Genomic DNA, 20,414 nt, shown 5'->3' with positions numbered 1-20,414 from the left:
ATTCCGCTAAGTGGATTATTCCATTGCTGTCGAGCGTTGATTTCGAACCAAACACCGCATAGGTCAAGTGATCATCACGATAGTCAAGATGACATGGATATGACAACCACAACATCAGGAAAGTTTTCCTATCATTCATGCTGGTGATCACAGGCAGAAGAAGTGAAGACATGGTGAGTGACCAAGCGCTAGTTGCTAAAATGTCACTTTCATGGTGATCGTTACACCAAGCATGTGAGATCCACATTGAGCATCACAATTGAGTACTTGACACATGACCTGGATTTTGTTATTGTCACGCTTTGCGTGACTTGTACGGTGACACTTTGCAGCACTGTGAAGAATACACTGTCATCGAAACAGGGACAAAAAGAAAGTGAGCAAGATCCAGGCGACAGCACCAACACGCTTCTCAAAATGTTCCTGTCGTTGAACAGAGTACTCGACTTTCCCCTGGAAAATTAACAATTGGTGGGAAATCCCAAAAAGTTTCTTCTATCGGGTTCAAGTTTGTCGATGGCAATTTCCCGCCACTTCCGGGAACATCTAAAACCCCCGCTGTTCCAGTTTTTTGCCCAGAAAGCTTACATCAACAACAAAATCACCAGGCGGTGTGATTGAGGTACCTAACAAAATGACTCTTTCTGGGATTGTGGATTTCATCTTCAATACACTAGAAATCTCTCCCGCAGTGAGAAACATTATCAACATGATAATCTCACTGGTGAAACCCTTATTGAAGCAATTGATTTCAAAATGGCCTGTTCTTGATTCAATCTTATCCCTCGATGGCTAATTTAACCAAAGAGGTCGGGGATAAGATCATAGTCCTGCAGTGGAACTGTAGGAGTATTTTTAAAAACCTGGATCCGTTTATGTTTTTAGTTCACAGCTCATGCTGTGACGTATTTGCTCTTAGTGAAACATGGCTTTCTCCAGACAAGTTCTCTCTTTCCACGATTTCGATTACGATTTCGACGTTATTCGCTTAGATCGAGGAGATGGATATTAGATCTGTTCACCATTTTCAAAAGTATTTCAGATTCAAAGTGCCACCCCTCTATTTCAATGAGTATCTTAAATGGAGTCTCCTGACCAATTTTCAGCCAAATCCATGGAGATTTAGAGGTGCATCAAACGAGATGGTAGCAAAATCACCAAGGTAGAGTGATCAGAGCACTAGTGGCAAAACTCCAAACTTGCCACACCAGCTGGAAGTTTCGTATCGAGGCGGCGAAGACCCAGGCCATCATTTTCCCTTATTCAAAATCCCCCAAACATGTTTCGCCTGGGGACTGTAAAATCATCCTCAATGGCACGCCTGTGGAATGGGTCAATGAGGTCGACTACCTAGGATTGACCCTCGACAACAAGCTTATTTTTCGGCAATAAGTTGACACGACGGTTACAAAGTATAACGTTTTGTTGAAACTAATGTACCCTTTGATCAACCGTCGGTCATCATTGTCCCTAAAAACAAGCTAGCTGTCTACAATCAAATCATCCTCCCGTGGTGATCGAATATGGCATGCCGGTCTGGGAAAGCTACGCTAAAACGCATCATCTGAAACCCCAACGAGTACGAAACAAGTTCCTGCGGATGATCCTCAACACCCATCCTAAGACTCGAACATCTGAGGTCCACCGTCTGGTCGGTATTAAAACATTGCACGAGCGCTTTGGTGAGTGTACAGATAGGTTTAGGGTCCGTTGCTTACATGCGGACCAGACAACGAATAGGTCGCTCGTATCAATCTAGATTATCAAATTGTTTTGTATATATTAGTGTGAACAGTAGTTATGTTATCAAACTTTTTAAATTAACTAATGCCTCTTCAAGGCGAACATGACATGATAGACCTAAAAACCATTTCCACCATTTATTTAAATAAATCATTATTGTAATCGAATCTAAAGCTCGACAGCCCAGTCAGATTTAACTCAGCGTTTTAAATTTAATAATCGAGTACAGCTACCGGATAAGTCCTGTGGCCGCATCTCTCCATCCTCGAATGCGCCCACGCTCGACAAGTCGTTTTGCACCTGGTCTGCCCACCTCACTCACTGCGCTCCACGCCGTCTCGTACCTACCGGATCGGAAGCGAATATCATCTTTGCAGGGTTGCTGTCCGACATTCTTGCTACATGCCCTGCCCATCGTACCCTGGGTTCGCCGTAGAGCTGGGCTAGCTCGTGGTTCATTTTTCGCCGCCACACACCGTCTTCTTGCACACCGCCAAATATGGTCCTAAGCACCCGTCTCTCGAATACTCCGAGTGCTTGCTTCGTGCTTCGAGAATTAACCATGGTTCATGTCCGTAGAGGACTACCGGTCTTATCACCGTCTTGTACATGACACATTTGGTGCGATGGTGAATCTTTTTTGACCGCAGTTTTTTCTGGAGCCCATAGTAGGCCCGACTTCCACAGATGATACGTCTTTGTATTTCACGACTAACATTGTTATCAGCCGTTAGCAAGGATCCAAGGTAGACGAATTCCTCGACCACCCCGCAGTTGCAGGGCCTGACACCAAACCCCCTAAATATCCGGAGGACCATTCCTCCTTATTCCCGGTGGACCATGGTGCACAGTTTCACTTAGAGTCCTTCGCTGGCACTCGGACGATGATCAGCTGCCCCTAACGTGGAGAACAGACGCTGTTGTGAGCCGATCCTGACATGGAGAACAGACGCTCAGTAAGATTTGCACCTCCGGAGAGGAGCAAACCCCTCCCCCCCCTTCCCTGTCACGGGGCGTCGCGTGGAATAATTGGGAACCTGTTCAAAAATGTTCAATAATCAAATAACATTCTTATTAACCCTTCAGCACGTGCGGGGTCCTGAAACGCCCGTGCAGGCTCGCTTGCATATTGCATTTGTTCATTAGTGTTGTACACTAGTGGTTTAAGAGGTGGGGCGCTACTCGTCGCTAGCACGATTTGTTTCCAAAGGCAACGTTCTTGCACCAAGTGGTGCCCTACCAATATCTTTATGAAGCTCACTTTTCGTTGTTGGCCGTTAGCAAGGGAAAATCATCATGCAACCTTTGATAACGAATAAGTTTTCATTGAAAAAGTGAGGTTATGCATATCAGTACAGCTATATTTGAGCCACATAATTAAATAAGTTAATATTATTTTTATTGCAGATTATTGGTAAAACAATATTCCACATGAAGAGACATCCTCGAAATGTATGAACTTGAACAATATTGAAATACAAGAGCAGTGCTAGTGGCAACTCAACCACGTAATATGCTGAAGACAATGAACTACGTTCAAATAACTATGCTGAACCAAGCTGCTCCCCACGAACCAAGTCAAATATGTACTGTTGTTACTACTGACATCCGTATCATGTGTAGTTTTGTATTCCGCGCATTCTATATTAGTAGAGGCGACAGAAGAATATATGTCTTTTGCTCGTTCAAATTTGAAGTTGAACGAGTTGCAACGAAATGTGAGAAGGTGCTCGCAGTGTGTTGCATCGCTTCGTTCCCAAACAGACGAACAGAGAGAAAATTTTCCTCAAAATTCTCTCTCATATTTTCTTCTTCGTTCACGTCGTAAACTTGAACGAACTGCGACGCCGTTTCGTTGCAAGCTTTGTTGCATCGCTTCGTGTTCTACATGTAGGCGGGCAGAGACAAAAAAACACGTGTTTTGGTGCAGGAGTGTCTTTTTGTGCATTAGAATGGTACAAACAACCAAACACCTGAATACAAAAAGGAAAGCTACCTATTTGCCTATATTTCAAATGTGTGGTTCAGAAACAAAATTGAACGCTGTTTTCTGCCAACCAGTGCAACTATGTTTTTGAACACAAGATCAAAATATAATCTTCATTAGTTTGCCTACCTGTGCAATGAACAGGTTGAACAGGCCCACCAGACGCAACTGCCTGTCAGCATACGACCATAGTTCCCACCTGGGTTGGTTACCGGTCTTCCATAAGGTTGCTCGTATCCCGGCCAGCACCACGTGGAGGTAGATATAGGAGTGGTTGGGTAAGAGGTTAAGGACCGCGAGATGGGGTCTGTTTTATTCCTTCAGGTACGCGAAGTACCAATGATACGCTTTACCCAGCATTTGCCGTGCCGTGTGGAAGACTCGGTTAAACTCCAGGCTGCATTTTGTTCATTTGGTGACTTTAAGGAGTTGGCAATTAGATTTCGTATTGTAGCTGGGGTCAAAGAAGTTTCATTGCAACAAAGGTTGCCAAATGAGGAAAATTTAACATTGAAGGTGGCGGAAAAAATAATTACTACTTGGGAGATTGCTGGGGCAAATGCCAGATTATTGGGATTGCCTATTATAGTACACAAGCAAATGAAAAAACTTTTAACCACTTATGCGATTGCAAACCGTGATGTTGAACAAGTGACCTCAATGAGGGGTCCCGTTAAAAGTAGGCTAGGTACAACAAAACCATATAATAGGAATCAAACGTTTATCAATTTTGTCGGAAACGACAGAATACTAGGAGAAAATTCTCGCTTAGGAAATTGGAGGAAAGGACAAGATAAGAGGCGTCCGACTATTCGGGTTTTTTGCGGTGCCAAATGGTTAATATGCCCATAAGTGTGGAATAAGTGTTTTAGGCTAAAAAATCTACGACGTGATGCTGTTAACCTGGTGGAGACTCTCAAACCTGGGCCTGATAGTGCAGATAGTCATCTAAATGAGCTTCCGAGCAGAATGAAAACCAAAGACTCCGATACTGAAGATGATGACGACAATAAAGACACAGGTGAATTATCTTGTATGTTGTTGTCGTCCATAAACAAAATAATCAAACCATACTTGATAGATTTAATTGTTGATGGTAAATTAGTTACTATGGAAGTGGATTGTGGTTCGGCTGTTTCGGTAATGTAATGAGTAAAGGTCAATACTTAGCTATTTTTGGGAAACCCTTACAGGAATGCACCAAACAGTTGGTCGTAGTGAGTTTTATCATTGACTTAAGATTTTTCAGTTGTCCTTTGCTTACAGTCGCTCTTTTCTCTACATGCAGAAGAATCTTGCACGATATTTTATCTTCATATCCTATTTTTATGCGCGAAATAAGCATCATACAATGGTCTCAGATTCATACCGCATTTTTTTTATACAGCATCAATATTTGCAAGTAGAGGTGTGCGCCGGTCCGAAAATCGACGGCGGCGGCGTTTGTCGTCATTTTAGTCGGCGGCGGCGGCGTTTTCGGCGTCACGCCGGTTGCTATTTCAGCCGGCGGCGGCGGCGGCGTGAATCGGCGTGGCATTTTTTTGCGATTTTTTTTCAAAGGTATTTTTTCGATTTTTTTCGAGACATATTCAAAACTTTAAGGAGCGGAGAGAACATTTAAATATCGTCGAAAAAATCTGATGAATTTCCCTAAAAAATTGTCTAGCTTTTAACAAAAGATTAATATGGAAATTATTTTCGGATTTCCCACAGGAACTACTTAGAAGTTTTCCCGAGAATTTCTTTGGATTTTCCAAGCAAGCTCTTTTGAATTCCATAGTAAAATTGTTTGGAATATATTCCGCTGAAAAATCTTCGGATTTCACATAAGGAGTGATCCAGTTTTTTTTACGGGAAATTGTTTCAAATTTCTTCAGAAAACTGTTCGGAATATCCACGTGACGATCCTCGAAATATCTATTGAGTATTATACAGAAATTTACACATAAAATTCTTTGAAATATCCGCAAGAAACTTTGAAGAGTTTTCACGGCAACCTCTCTGAAATATTTCAGAGAAATATTCTGAAATTTCCACGAAAATATATTCAGAGTTTCCGCAAAAGATTGTTCGAAATGTAGATTGCAACCAAATATTTTCTGGATTTCAACGAAAAATGGTTCAAAATTTCCATAGAAAATTATACAGAACTTGAACGCGATTTTTAAAAAAATATATGGAAAAATCTTCGGAGTTTCAACTATTTTTTTTTAAGTTTCCACTAAAACTCTTCAGAATTTCTAAGTTTTTTTTCACGTTTTTTTTCAATTTTATTCCTACCTTTGGATATCCACGCCGAGCACTTGTGCCAGACTCAGCGACAATAGGGGATAATTTTTGAATTGGTTACCCAGATTTTTGACAATTACCGTCGATTGGTTGTGTGATTGCACATTTGTCAAAAAAATAGAGCTTACAGCTGAAACTTTTTATTGACAAATGCAAGTTTTGACAGTATTTTTTATGTATAGGTGAATAACATGTATTAACGGGCTATCGGGGAAGGAGCCGCTGAAGACAAGTGTCAATGTTTTCAACGACGAAACGAGGAGTTTCAAAAACAAAAGCAATACACAGGATTCTTTTTTTGCGCGATTTTTTTTCGCTAGTATTTTTGATCCTGTGACTTCAATTCACCACCAAAATCTTTGCAACATGTTTCATAAAATTCTAAATTAATCAAAGAAAAATCGCCTGATAATGGATATGCGTTAAACATTTAGGATGAGTGCAAAATTGTGAAAATGTAAATCGTGTGAAAACAGACTACAGTGTATTTAAACGGAAAATTTTTAAGTAATTTCTGTGTATAATAATAAGTATAATAAGTTTTTCGGCAATTTCACTGGAAATTATTAAAAGGAAAAAGGGTCATCAGGCAGAAAACCATTCGGCGAGCAGCCATTTGGCCAAAATGATGGAACGGAACGGAACGGAACGGAACGGAACGGTTAGGGGCTGTCCATATACCACGTGGACAGTTTAGGGGGAAGGGGGTGTATGGCGAATGTCCACGCTTCACACATTTTTTTAAAAAATTGTATGAGCAGTTGTCCACGCTGGGGGAGGGAGGTATTTTGAACTGACCAAAACCTGTTCTCGTGGTGTATGGATAACCCCTTATTAGATCGAAAACAGTTTGGCTGAAAATTTCTTTTGGCCTAAACGTTTGTCCAACAAGTCGTGTCGTCGAAATGGTCGTTTTGCCGAATAAGTAATCTGACCGAAAATGCCATTCGGATAGAATGTTCAGCATTTTCGGTAAAACCTATTTGGCCAAATGAATCTATTACCCAAATGACCAGTTTGGCCGAACGACATTTCGGCTGAACGACGTTTTCGGCCAGAAGGGTGTTGGACATAAAATAATTTCGACCAAACACCTTCCGGCCTAGTGGCCTCCGCCCAAAAGTCATTCGGCGGAAAGCTATTCGTTCGAATGCCATTTAGCCGAAAATCATGTTAAGCCGAAAGACATCTAGTCGAATTTCTCTTGGCTAAATAATACATTTCGGCACCAACAATACAACACCACTGATGGAAGCAGCGAATCTTCTTCTTTTATTGAATGACGCTGGATTCCATGGATGGACACAAATAGGCCTACCAGCGACGTGTGAAACTCTTGTTTACAAAAGCAGTTTTACCCTTATGAAATGTTGGTGCCGATTTGTCCGAAACGATTATTAGATCGAAAATGGTTTGGTTGAAAATGTCATTTGGCTGAAAGCGGCATACAGCCGAACAAAACATTCGGCCAAACTGGTAATTTGGTTTAAATGATTTTTTGCCCTAACTCGTCTTGGATGAAAATTCAGTTTGGTAGAAATGGTCTTTTGGCAGAAAGATCCATTTGACCCGAAAATGTTTTTTTCTACCAAACAACCATTCGTACAAACGATTTTTCCGACAAAATGCCGAACGACAGAAGTGCAAGATTGGACGCGTTCATATTAAAACGCCAAATAGGCGCGAGATTTGGGTTCATGCATTGTGTTGTCGATGAGTAAAGGAATTAGCGCAAGATTGGACGCATTCGTAATGTAAATAGGACACAAAATAGTCTCGAGATCTGGGTATGTGCATTGCTCGGTGCATTGTGCGTTGGATAGTAAATAAATTAATGGAAGATTGGACAGGTTTGTCGACAATTTGCATGTGCCACCAGGCGTGCATGGTGTAACTTTTTTCTCTTCGAGGGACAGTGAAGTATATTGATTTGTGTTTGGAGGATCGTGCGTTAGTGCTACGACTGGCCTTCACAGTTTGCATATGTTACTGGGCATGCATATTGCATAGTGTGAAGAACGCGTTTGGTCGTGTTCATGCTCGGTTCTTAGACACTTCATATGATCAGGTATTCTTGTGCTTTGTGCGATCGAAAAGTAAAGTAATTGATGTGCGTTTGGTCGTGTTCCTGCTGGGTATGCAGGTAATTAGTTCTTTCTGCTTTGTGTGGACGACATAAAAAAACTGGTACTGTCACATCTCTTATCAGAGTGAATCCATATACAACGATGCCTACCTACTAACTGATAATCCTTCCTGTGATTCTTATGGAGACGCAGAGGTAAACACGGTGTTCAAATAGCAAAAATCACCTACTAATAGTCCTTCCCTCTTCCTAACTGACTACAAGGACGTCGCTGGCGCCGTTATTGATCATTTGAAATTTGAGTCAGTGAAACTTACATACTAAGAAAGCTTGAACGATCCCAGTCAACCATTCAGTTGATTCTTGGTACAATTTCGCTGATTCTGGTCAACCACGGAGTAGCAACCATAAATATGTAACCAAAGCTGTAGCTAAACTAGCGAAAGGTTCGACCGAACGATATTTTCATGCAAGAAGGTTCGGTCAAGATGGGCAGAACAGTCCTTTTCCGTTCAAATTTATTTTAACGGCCAATTGGTTTGCTCAGTCATATGACATATTCGGCCAAACAAATTTCGGCCTTCGGTAGGGATTGCAGATATCGCTCTCAATAGTCAACGAACAACGATAAAAGAGAAGCAAAAACTTCTTCGAATCATAACAAGCCATGAAAACAAAACTATCGCACTTGTATACAAGTTGGAAAAAACTGATTCGGATAGACGGCCCCAACCGAGGGGGTTTCATAAAACGCTTTGTGCTCGCTCGTTTTATGTTGGGACCATATTTTTTCGCACAGTTGTGTAAAACAATTGAAATGCATCATCAGAACCAGTGCCTCCCGCAATTGGGGCTTATTAAAAGAAATTTATCTTGGGTTGTAGTCCCCCAATTTAGTTCATTATCGTAAACGTTATATGTAATATATATGAAAACGTCTCTCACGGTATGCTACCTATCGAGAGTGTATACAGACATGATAAGTGGGAGATTTGCTTATTATCCTTTGGATTCAAACCCTAGCCTTCGGTTAAATGGCTTTCTGCAAAACAATCCTTCTCCGTTCTCCTTTGTTAACGAAGAATTCTTCAAGTTTTTACGCTTTACAAAATTTAAACGGAAAATTTTATGGGATTTTCAAGGAAATCATAAGCATTTTCACAAAAAAAAATTTGGAGTTTCAACGTGATATCAATCTAAAAGATCTACGGAAATTCCATTAAGTCTTCGGAATTTCTACGGACTTCTAAAAATTTCCTGTCGACTTCTGCAATCCTGTGAACTTCTACAAATTTGAATCGGCGTGAAAAATTATAGATCAGCGGCGTGACAAAATTTGAGCGGCGGCGCGCCGATGCAAAAATGTCGGCGGCGGCGGCGCACCAAAAACCGTCGGCGGCGGCGGCGTGGCGTGGCGGCGCACACCTCTATTTGCAAGTAACATTTTTATGGGCACCCAGAAACATTCTACTACGTAAAAATGTAAAATGCAAAATGCAAATGTTCCAAATTGGGCACTACATGTTTTTATATGAACGTTTATATTTTGCCAGATCTTAAGTGCGCGAAATTAGGGTACTTCACGGCTCAAATTTACGGAATTAGCACAGTTTTTATCCAAATCAGCTCAAATTTTCTGAGGACACTAAGAACTCGACACAGAATCAGATGTGCGTTGTGGAGCAAAATCGATTTTTTGAGCCACCCTAATACATACACATACATACATCACCTCAACTAAGTGGATCGGGTGGATCGGTAAACAACAATATTGATATCCACTGCCTGTATAACCGCAAGTTTGTCCCAGCAACGATTAGACAGGCAGTCCAGGCCTTCTATAAAACTATATTTTCGAAGCGAAAACGCAAAAAACAGCGGTAAAAAATAACGACGAACAGGCAAGTATGGGCCTTAGGTCTCAGCCAAGGCTGTAGAGATGTGGCGTCAAGTTGTTCGGCACTTCATCTCATAGCTAAATTGTTCATCCCATCATAAACAAAGCAATGAAAAGGGATTATTTTTGTATTTTTTCAGCAGTGAGTACGCTTCAGGGTGGTTCAAAAAAAATCGATTTTGCTCCACATCGCTCATCTGATTCTGTATCATGTTCTGAGTGTCCTCTGAAAATTTGCTCTCAATTGGATTAAAACTGATTTAGCACAAGCCGTTTCAAGTTTGCATGCAAGTTAGTATGGAGGATTTTTCATTATACTGTTCATGACGCTTCCCCATTAAGCGCAGGTTAATAGAAAACCTACATAGCTAGAAAGCATACTCAACAGCTTGCACCCAACGAAAAGCGCATGTTGATTAATCGCCCCAATAATTAGTAATTAGCTCAAATTTTCTGGACACTCATAACATGATACAGAATCATATGAGCGCTGTGGAGCAAAAAACATTTTTTAAATCACCCTAGTACGCATGTTAGCAAAAAGAAGCGACAAGATTGGTGCTTTGTTTTTTTGTTTTTTGATAAGATGAATATATGGCAGTGAGATGGAAAACGGAACAGTTCACCTAGATGTTTCAAATATTTCGATTATTCAAATTGAAATTTTCTTTCCTCTCTATTGAAAACAAACAACCGATTAAACACGCTACAATTTTCCTAATTTTCTTTTTATTTTTGCCCGCTTTTCGGTTGTTTTGTAGTAAATGTATATATCGTAAGGTTTATAATAGATAATAATAAACCCACAACTGGGAGGCTAAAAGTGTTTTTGTTTTCTTTCGATTCTTGGAGCTATAGGTTTTGCGATTGATCAAAGCACATAGTTTACATTCTTAACTGCTCCTATTTTAGTATAGATGTAATAGATGTAATATCATTTTCCGGGGCAAACGAAAGCAAGTCATAAAAAAAAAAACGTACGACGATGTGCAACTCAATGGCATATTTTTTGCGATTATCAACCGTTTGCACTTACTTTTAGCCAAGTTAAACAAAAATGATTTTCTTTCTTGTGTCACCCTTTCTTAGTTATATTCCAAAGATATTATCGTACTGTATAGAATATACAACAACTGAACAATTATGATTTGAATTACCTAGATGTTTGGAAGTATGGAGCGTATGGATGTACACAATTGTTCGATTTGATTTACACTTTTTCCATCTTTACTGGATTTTATACCATTATTGCAAAGTTTTCTCATTCTTTCGATAGACATTTTTAATATTTTTTGATGGTATGTAGATGATTTAATAAATGTTGACCGAGTATAGAGTAATGATGATATTTATTATATAATATGTTTTGTAGATGTGTAATCTTGCCCAAAACGATACATAGTGACATGTTGGTCTACCATTGAATTCCAAACTGTTGAGTGTATTTTCAAACATACAGTTTCTGCGTATAGTTTATTTTATAATTAAATTAAATATAACTTTTCTTAAACATAAGATCAGAAACATCACTTCCTGCACTTATCCGGTTAATTTATACAGCATATAAATTCAGAATGAGTGATTACAATATGTAAAATGTAAAAAATACGTTCCAGTAAATCATATCTATTATATGTATCGATGATCTTTTATATGCTTTATCTTAATGCTACTCATCACCATCTACTACCGCTTTGGGAGTTACAGCGTAGATCATTTTCTAATGTCCTTGTTCGAGCTCATCCACTGTTAAATTTGAATATGGCTTTCACATCTTATTCTGTAACCAATAAACCAGATCTGTGGCTAATTCGAAGGTTATTAACACAAAATGTACCTGCATTGTTGTATCTGTTTGGGAACCATCACTATTCGGCAGCAGCGAATAACAAAGTTTGTGTATGAGTTCTACATTAATACATCCTCGATTGCTATCGTGCTGTTCACTCTTGGGAATGTCTATAAATTGTTCGTTTCCTAGTGTTGTGTATGGGCAAAGAAAATTTCTTTTGATTTTCCGGTTACCTTTTTTTCTCTTTTGAAGATAGGGAACGACACATGCACAGAAGACGTTGAACTAGGAGAACTTTTCCATGGCTCTCTTTAGATTGCTCCTTCCACGCTACTCACTTTCAGTGTGCAGTAGTATATCGTCTTGGCGAACAAAAGCAAAGCGACCAAAAACAGACTGATGTAGGCAATATACATTCCATTGTGACTCTGTAAGGTGTTACGATATGATTAGACAATGTTTGCTGTTTATAGAGATGCAGCAGGTTAGTAACAAAAAAAAATACTCTTTTACTAACATCACATCTTACAACTGGGTCATTTCCACCTTGCAGATGTGTGTTCAATGGGACTTCTACATAAGGCTGGAAAGGCTGAACACGAAAGACATAAAAAGTAAAAATCGTACATAAGGCTTAAATAACAAAAAGCTTGAAACTCGAAAGGCTGAAAATCGCAAGAAACAGGTTTTAATGGAAGAATTCACATTTGACGTAAATGGGGGCACAAACGTTGACTTGTTGTCTTTAAATTTCGATACAGACTTTTCATTTTTTTTTGTAGATAAATTGGAAGGTAGCATTTGGATTTTGATTCTTGTCACGATTATTTGTTCTTTATTCTTTCTTCTTTATTCTTCTTTCATCCGTCTTCCTTTTTTCTTTCTTCTTTCCTCTTGTTTCTTCTTACTTTCTTGTTCCTTCTTCCTTCGTTTCTCTTTCTTCTGTCTTCCTCTGCCTTTCTCCTTCCTTGTTCTTTCTTCTTTCTTTCTTTTTACTTTTTCTTCTTCCTTCTTGCTTCCTCCTCCATTCTTCCTTTTTTCTTCTTCGTTTTTTATTCCATCTTTCTTCTTTTGCCTTCCTTCTTTCTTCATCCTGTCTTCCATTTATCTTCTTCCTTGTCCCGTCATTCTTCCTTATACCTTGTTTATTTTTCTTTTTTCTTCTGCCTTCTTCCTTCTTTGTTTTTCCTTCCTTTTTCTTTTTCCTTCTTTATTATTCCTGCTTCATTCTTCCATTTTCTACTTTCTTCTTCTGTCTTCCAACTACCTTCTTGATTCTTTCTTCCTTCTTCTTTCTTCCTTATTTCTTCTTCCAACTCCATTCTTCTTTCTTCCTTATTTCTTCTTCCAACTCCATTCTTCTTTCTTCCATCTTTCTCCCTGTTATTTTTTTCTTCTTCTTTCTTCCTCCGTTTTCCCTTTTCTTCCTTCTTCCTTGTTCTCTCTTTCCGCTTTCTTCTTACTTTCTCTTCCTTCCTTCTTATTCCTTCTCCTTCTTTCTTGATTTTTTATTCTTCTTTTCTTTCTTCTGCTTTTTTCCTTTTTCCTCCTCCGTCTTTCTTCTTTCTTCATCATACAGTAACATCCAAGTGACAAAATCGGAAAAAAATTATTTCCAATTTTAATTCATTCTTCAAATATGAATAATTTTATGCATTGGAAAGGCAAAATCCGTAATTTATCTAGTTATTTCTTGTCGAAATTGCTTACAGAATCCTTCCCAGGTACTCCGAAGTCATTCATTATAAACTACAGGCGGTGAAAGTTACTTCACGAAAATCAATGTTGTTTGCGGTATTAGGGTAAAGTGTCCAATAGTGGACCCCCAACCAATAGTGGACCCTCCAGCCATTTTTGCATTATTACAGCACAATGTAAACATTTTGCCATGAAATTCCATCGGGAGAACCTACCTTACAGTCCTATGATTTGACTACATGCATTGGAAATGCTATGGAAAGTAAAATTAGATGATTTTTTACAATTCTATAAAAAATAAACACGAGAGTGTCCATTATAGGAATATTTTGGGGGGTCCATAATAGGGAAGAAGAACGTCCCGAAACGGAACATAAAAATGCAATGAAGTGTCGACTATAGGGAAGCAATTTCCTATTATTGACCCCCAGGGGGTCTACTATAGGGCGAATTCAGTCAGACTTTAAAATTTTAATTTCAACGAATAACGTCGAGTATTTGAGTGTTTTATGTATGTATCGTAAAGAAGAGATGCAAAGCTTGATATTAGATATCACGCAAAATTAATATGTTAAAAATTTCCACTCCTTATGCCAGGAAGAGCAAATTTTCGCTACTAGGGGGTCCACTATTGGGCATTTTACCCTATTTACGGAGATAAAAAGAATGACAAAAAATTTTCAAAATTTTTTGGGGTGATAAAATCGGGTCGGAAACCTGATCAAATCGGGTCAACACTGTATTTCCTTATTTTTCTTTGTTTTTTATGTTCTATTCTTTAATCTTTATTCTTTATTTTCAATCTTCTTCCTTGTTCTTTCTTTCCAGTTCCTTCTTACTTTCTCTTCCTTCCTTCTTTTTCTTATTCCTTATCCTTCTTCTTGTTTCTTTATTCTTCTTCCTTTTTCCGCCTCCGTATTTCTTCTTCCGCCTTTCTTCACCCTATTTCCTTCTCCTTCTTTTTTCTTTGTTCTTTATTTTCTATTCTTTATTCTTTGTTCTTTATTTTTAATTCCTTATTCTTTTTTTAATTCCTTATTATTTAATCTTTATTTTTATTCTTTAATTTTTATTCACAATCCCGAGCAGCACATATGTTGCATAAAGATCACAGTAACTTATATATGACCGAATTCAGTCACAATTGGGTTACTGCAACTTAGTTTCACTTGGCTTGTGTTGCTTGGGGATCACCAACTCAACTTGTACTCTATCGTACGGGTGGAATTCAATGCATCTCACCAATTTCAGCCTTACGATACATTTCAGCCTTTGTTTCAGCCGTCTGGTACTTTACAGCCTTTTGGTACTTTTAGCCTTGTGACATTTTCAGCCTTTCGAGATTTCATCCTTTTGAGTTCAGTCTTATGAGTATTCAGTCTTATGTGTTTCAGCATTTCGTAAGACACCCATGTTCAATAAACGTTTCTTTAGCGATTTATTGTCACGAGTGGAAATGCGCAGGGATAAAGAACCCCGCACATAGGATACGTTTGCGTTGCGTTTGACACATTTCCCATGAGAAAACTGTCAAACGCAACGCAAACGTATCCTATGTGCGGGGCTCTTAAGGATAGAAACATGTTGGTGGACGAGGCAGGGGAGGAGTTTACTACGTGTGTTAAGCAAATGATGGAGAGTTAGCAGCCCCTACTTCGGAAATAAGAAATGCCACTCAACAGCTAAAAACAATAAAGCAGTTGGTAAGAATGGTATCAGAGATGAACTCATCAAGATAAACCCAGATAACCTGGCCACTGGTCGTCTATAACGACTGATATTTAAAATCTGGGAAACAAAACAGCTTCTAGAGGATTGGGAGGCGACGAAAGTTAGAGTGTAAGAACTTTCGAGCGATCACCATCCTAATACTTTCTCTGTGATACTTAATACCTTATAAAATATAACCTAAATATAAATAATACCCTTCTAAAAAGCAATTTTTCTAACTGAAATGTTTTAGAGCACCAATATCAACAACAATTAACAGCTTTGAATGCGCATTGGCCATATTAAAACAATAAAACAGTTTTTGGGATCGATAAGTTATTAATTGATACTATTAACATCACATTGAATAACAAAAATCAGTTTAAAATTTGATAATATACGTTACTTATCATATTCATCGCATAGTAAATCATAAGTGTAGGTTGTGCAAAAGAGTGTTTGTATTTTGTGTATTATTAGATTGTTTCAAAATGGGATTCTCATTTAGCCCCATCTATCTATCTATCTATATAAATAAAAATTAGTTGAAATTCCTTTCCTGACAATTTAACTCAAGAACAGGTTGACCAATTTTCAAAATTTCCTCCTTAATCAATGCGTTTTGGGATTTGTAAGGTTTGTGAAGTCAAAAAGGTCGTGAAAGTGCAGTGCTGCAAATAGTTCAGTACTTATATGACATTTGCAATACAAACACCCGGACAAAGCTGGGTATTTTTCACTAGTTTGAGATAAATTATTCAAATCTTATTAAGCATGGCCAAACATTTCACTGTGAATATTTCAAATTATCCTAAAATATTCTTTGAAGACATATAGTTTGTCAAGATTTCCATTAAAAATGTTCATGTTTTTAAAAACTTTATTTTCTAATATTTATTTCTTATGAGAAAGTCAAAGTTTTCACCAACTTTTGCTAATTCATCTGTATGTCAGATTCATTTTATTTTTATAGTATTTTTTCAGTGTCAAGTCTTTTGCTGGACTATAGTTTCAGTATGTGGAGTTATAATACATAAGACGATCCCCACCGATATGTATCCAAATGAGTGTCTAGTATAGAAACGAAATGCGATCATATTTTATTTGTGCACTTGTTCTCGCACCGGTTGTTTCTATCAAAGTTGTTGAAGTGCAATCATGTTTCACACCGGTGCACTAAGGGGTAACTGGACCAAAATCCTGGCCAAAATTATATTTCGGCGTTTTCTGGTAGGTTTTGCAATCGTCAAATTCAATACAATTGATATTTAGATTTTTCATAAGATTGATTAGTGGGAAGGAGATGAAAGATAATGGAGCATGCGCTATGTTTTGTAGCGATTTAAATGAGCAGCAGATGCCCCAAACTAACATTATTATTTGAGGGTTAGGTTACAAAATTGTATTAAAAAGTTTTTTTTAATCGGCTCCGTAACGCCCTACAGCATTTGAGCCTACCAAATGAACGAGTGAATAACAAAAAAAAAAACAGAGTATGTTACTATTGTATTCAATCATGTCTATGTGTCAAATGCCTCGAAAACCAGAAAAAGTTAACTGCGGATTTTTTCTGGCTATATCTGTTGAGAACAATGGCGGAAAATATGAAAACAACTTATTTTGAAGTTACTCGCAAATTCGTTTGCGGACGAGTGCGGATGATCTTTAACCCGTGTGTACAATCTCTTTTTCATGTGTGTACAATCTCGTAGCGGAATACGAGGGAGTATTTCTACTTTTTTTTAAAATGAAGTTTGTTAAAAAATAGCAAAAACTCCATGTTATTTATGTTTATGAAATAATATCTTAATGTTAAATATAATTCATTTCAACTCATGGAGGTCCTACCCGGATAAAATTTACAGTAACTTGTAAGACATAACCCATTGAAATACAATAGATTGTGTGGCAAACAATACAAACTATTGTATGCTTATTGTAAAATGTTCACGGTTGTAAAAGATCTTTATTGTACGTACATTAAAATAACAATATATTTAAATGTTTCCGATATATTCTATTATATTTTTATTGTTCGCTTAAGTTTAGTATTGCTCATCCAAAAACTAAACAAATTTTAAAAGTATTCGGTTTGGATGATCTGGAAATCCGTCTAATGTTATTGAATTAATATAATTTTGGAATATTTCATGGATTTATTATATTGATGAAATAACAATTGAAAACAATAAAATTACAATAGCTTTGTTTGTTAAATAAATAAAAATGTTATACCGATTCTTAAGTATATATTTTCATATTGCAGGTCTTGTTGCACGTCTAGAAATGTTATGCAATACAAATTTGATTTAAAAAAATGAAAGGGAACAAAAACTTTTGCTTATCATTTTACTCGGAGAATGGCTGGATTCATTTGAGCGTGTACAGTTTTGAGTACAGAGCAAGATTACCGGTGGTGAGTTTAAGCCGTTTGGCAGCGCAGTATCATTACTTGACACTTTACCGGTCGCTACTAAACGCGCTGCTAGAACAGTAGCGCGACTGACAGGTGACCAAATTTGGTAGCGCGATAAGAGCGCTGCTATTTAATGAACTGTCAACTGTCAAACGTCACCGGTACGGAATACAACAACCAAATTGAGAGTTGAAAATAGTGACATTCTTTTATAATTAACATATTTCACAGGTTTATATCTATATGTCAGGGCTGGTAGCGATAAATTCCGTTTAAAATAGTGACCTAGTGACCAACGATGACGAAAAAAGTGACCATATAGTGACTTTTAGATGCAGAAAAAGTGACCAAATAGTGACTTTTGTATGAAGTATTAACTAGGTAGTGAGCTGAGTTGCATTTGCATTGTCACTGTGTAACCCGTAGTAGATTGTAAACTAGTGATATCATGTTTTTCTTTTGAAATCTTTTTCTAGAATGCTATCAGAAATCAAGCAAAGACAAAAATTACAAAAGCATGAGGATTACTACTGCTGGCCGTGCCCATCTTCACCATAACTAATGAGAGGATTAAGCTTAGCAAGAGGCAACCGACTTGGCAACACCCTCATAAATATCACAAAGTTGGATATTTAGGTTAGCTAGCAATATGACCATGGTGAACCTTATTCCGTGACAAACCACGTAATGGTATTTACCCAGCGTCGCTAAACCAAGTTTATAATTTCAACAACCATTTTGAAGAATTTTCCGTGAAACTGTAGCTTGTGTATGAAAATGACAGAATGATATACGTATGGCAAATTTTGCCCCGTATTTTACTACCGTCTAAAAATATTGTCTCACTAAAATATATTCCCACCAGTTTTATCATTTATGGATAATTGGATGAGCTGCAAAAAAGTGTGAAAGAGTGCAAGAACGATGTTTTGGATTGTCTCTGGAGACGAGCCAGCCTAGGGCTGAAAATCTGCTTAATAAAGACAATAAAAAATGTTTTTGATTGTGCTTTCGCTAATTCCTATGTAGTTAGACGTGTGAATACTTGTGTTGGCACGTTGTAAAATTAGCTGTTCTTCGATAACAAAAAGCAATAAAATTATCTAATTAATTATTATTTGGAATCACAAAGCTTATAAATCTTTATCAGCACAAATTGTTTCAAAAAACTTAAAGAACTCAAAATTATTTAGACATTTTTTAAATACAATTTTTAATAATTATCAATAACATTTTTAGTAATAATAAATTTAAATGCATACAGTACCCATTTGTCATTTTTGAGCTCCTGGTCTCGGTTGCGCGTGAACCGATTTGACTAAAAATTTAACCAGAACTCAGATATAACATGAATTTTACCATACCTAAGTTTCGACCGATGCGAAATCCGCGCCAACTAAAACCAAATACACGACATGAAATCCAGTTCGCGCCAACTACGCGCGAAATATCAATTTTTGTTACCACAATTCACAGAACGTGTTCTCTTTCAGTACGTTTCATGTAATATAACTGATCATGATCATTTAAAAATGATTTTACCACATTGAAAAAGAACAAAGAAAATATCCATTAGTATCACATCTATTCTGGATAGTCCTGTTCACCAACGTTCTAACTAAACAAACAAGAATGAAGCAGTCAAAATTATTTCTATAATCAACGTTTCATAGAGTGGTTGATGGTTGCAGTTTTGTTGTAATTGTTGTTCATAAGCTAAACTTACGTAAAAATTAGGCATTAAAATAATAATTAATTAATGATTTTGTGTGTGTGTTACTTCTACGTGAAGTTAAACGATTTACAATGATATGGAAATGCTAATATCATCTTCCAAACTTAGACGTACATGTTCATGATAGAATTAGAGGCGAAAGTATAGAATTGATAGTTCCGTTAGGATACGGTAGACATGAAGAATGTTTTTATAGAAGTCGATTTGAAAGCGAGCGGAGGGCAATATTTGTGATGGCACATATCGAACGACCTTCCTTCTGCCAAGCTCCCGGATGAAGGGGGAGGGAAGAATATCAGTGTGGAAGCTGATATATCTCCACTGGCCTAATTCCTGACAAAAAAAAAAATCGAAAAATGATGGCAGGTTTCATGCTGTGTGGTTCGTCGTAGACGGGGTTAATGAAGCAGAAACTAAGACATATCTCGAAATTATGTCAAAATTGACGTGACAAAAAATGAATATTCAAAAACGATGAAAAATGACCACAAGTGAAGTTTTTACCTTTAAATTGTTTGTTAAACAAGGCTCATTATACTCTTGAGCCTTGTTTAACAAACAATTTAAAGGTAAAGGCATTCAATAATGGCATGGGTACGGCATAGACTTCAAACGTGGAGTTCCTTCTCAACAACATTTTGCTATCAAAAACCACGCTTCTTTTTTATAAAATTTCCCTCCAAAACTAAATTCGTGCGAAGCCTTAAAACCTTAAAACATGAATTGCAAGTAACCTGACGATTTCCACAATTCACTTGGAGCTTTTTTGGTGCAATTTCTCAAACTTTACATATTTCGCTAACAGATTTACATTTGATTTAATTGATGATAACTTTTTTACAAACGGTGAAACGATGCAAAAATAGTGACTTTGGTGACCATTTTACGAAAAATAGTGACTTTAGTGACTTTTGGATGCAAATAGTGACTTTTTAGTGACTAGGCTCAAAATAGTGACCAAGTCACTAAAAAGTGACTCGCAACCAGCCCTGATATGTAAATATTGTCTATTCGGAACAAAGTTAGTACGCTTTTTAAACCGATGTTGGATTTTTCTCCAG

At 37.5% G+C, this 20,414-nt stretch overlaps 1 protein-coding gene across 6 annotated transcripts in view; it reads right to left on the bottom strand.

Moving 5' to 3' along the window:
- Positions 1-10,699: 10,699 nt before the first annotated feature.
- Positions 10,700-20,414, bottom strand: part of LOC134211444 (type 1 phosphatidylinositol 4,5-bisphosphate 4-phosphatase-like) — a 33,399-nt gene continuing 23,684 nt past the window's right edge. For 5 of the 6 annotated variants that reach the window (XM_062688300.1, XM_062688301.1, XM_062688302.1 and 2 more), the window contains exon 6: positions 10,700-12,222. In XM_062688300.1, the coding sequence (XP_062544284.1) occupies positions 12,106-12,222 (117 nt within the window). In that variant the 3' untranslated portion in view covers positions 10,700-12,105. The remainder of the gene's footprint in view (positions 12,223-20,414) is intronic. The other variant, XR_009979023.1, reaches the window with a different exon arrangement.

The sequence above is a fragment of the Armigeres subalbatus genome, chromosome 2, assembly GCF_024139115.2.
Source record: "Armigeres subalbatus isolate Guangzhou_Male chromosome 2, GZ_Asu_2, whole genome shotgun sequence".
Classification (NCBI taxonomy): Eukaryota; Metazoa; Arthropoda; class Insecta; order Diptera; family Culicidae; genus Armigeres; species Armigeres subalbatus.
This window is presented reverse-complemented; position numbering and strand designations above follow the sequence as displayed.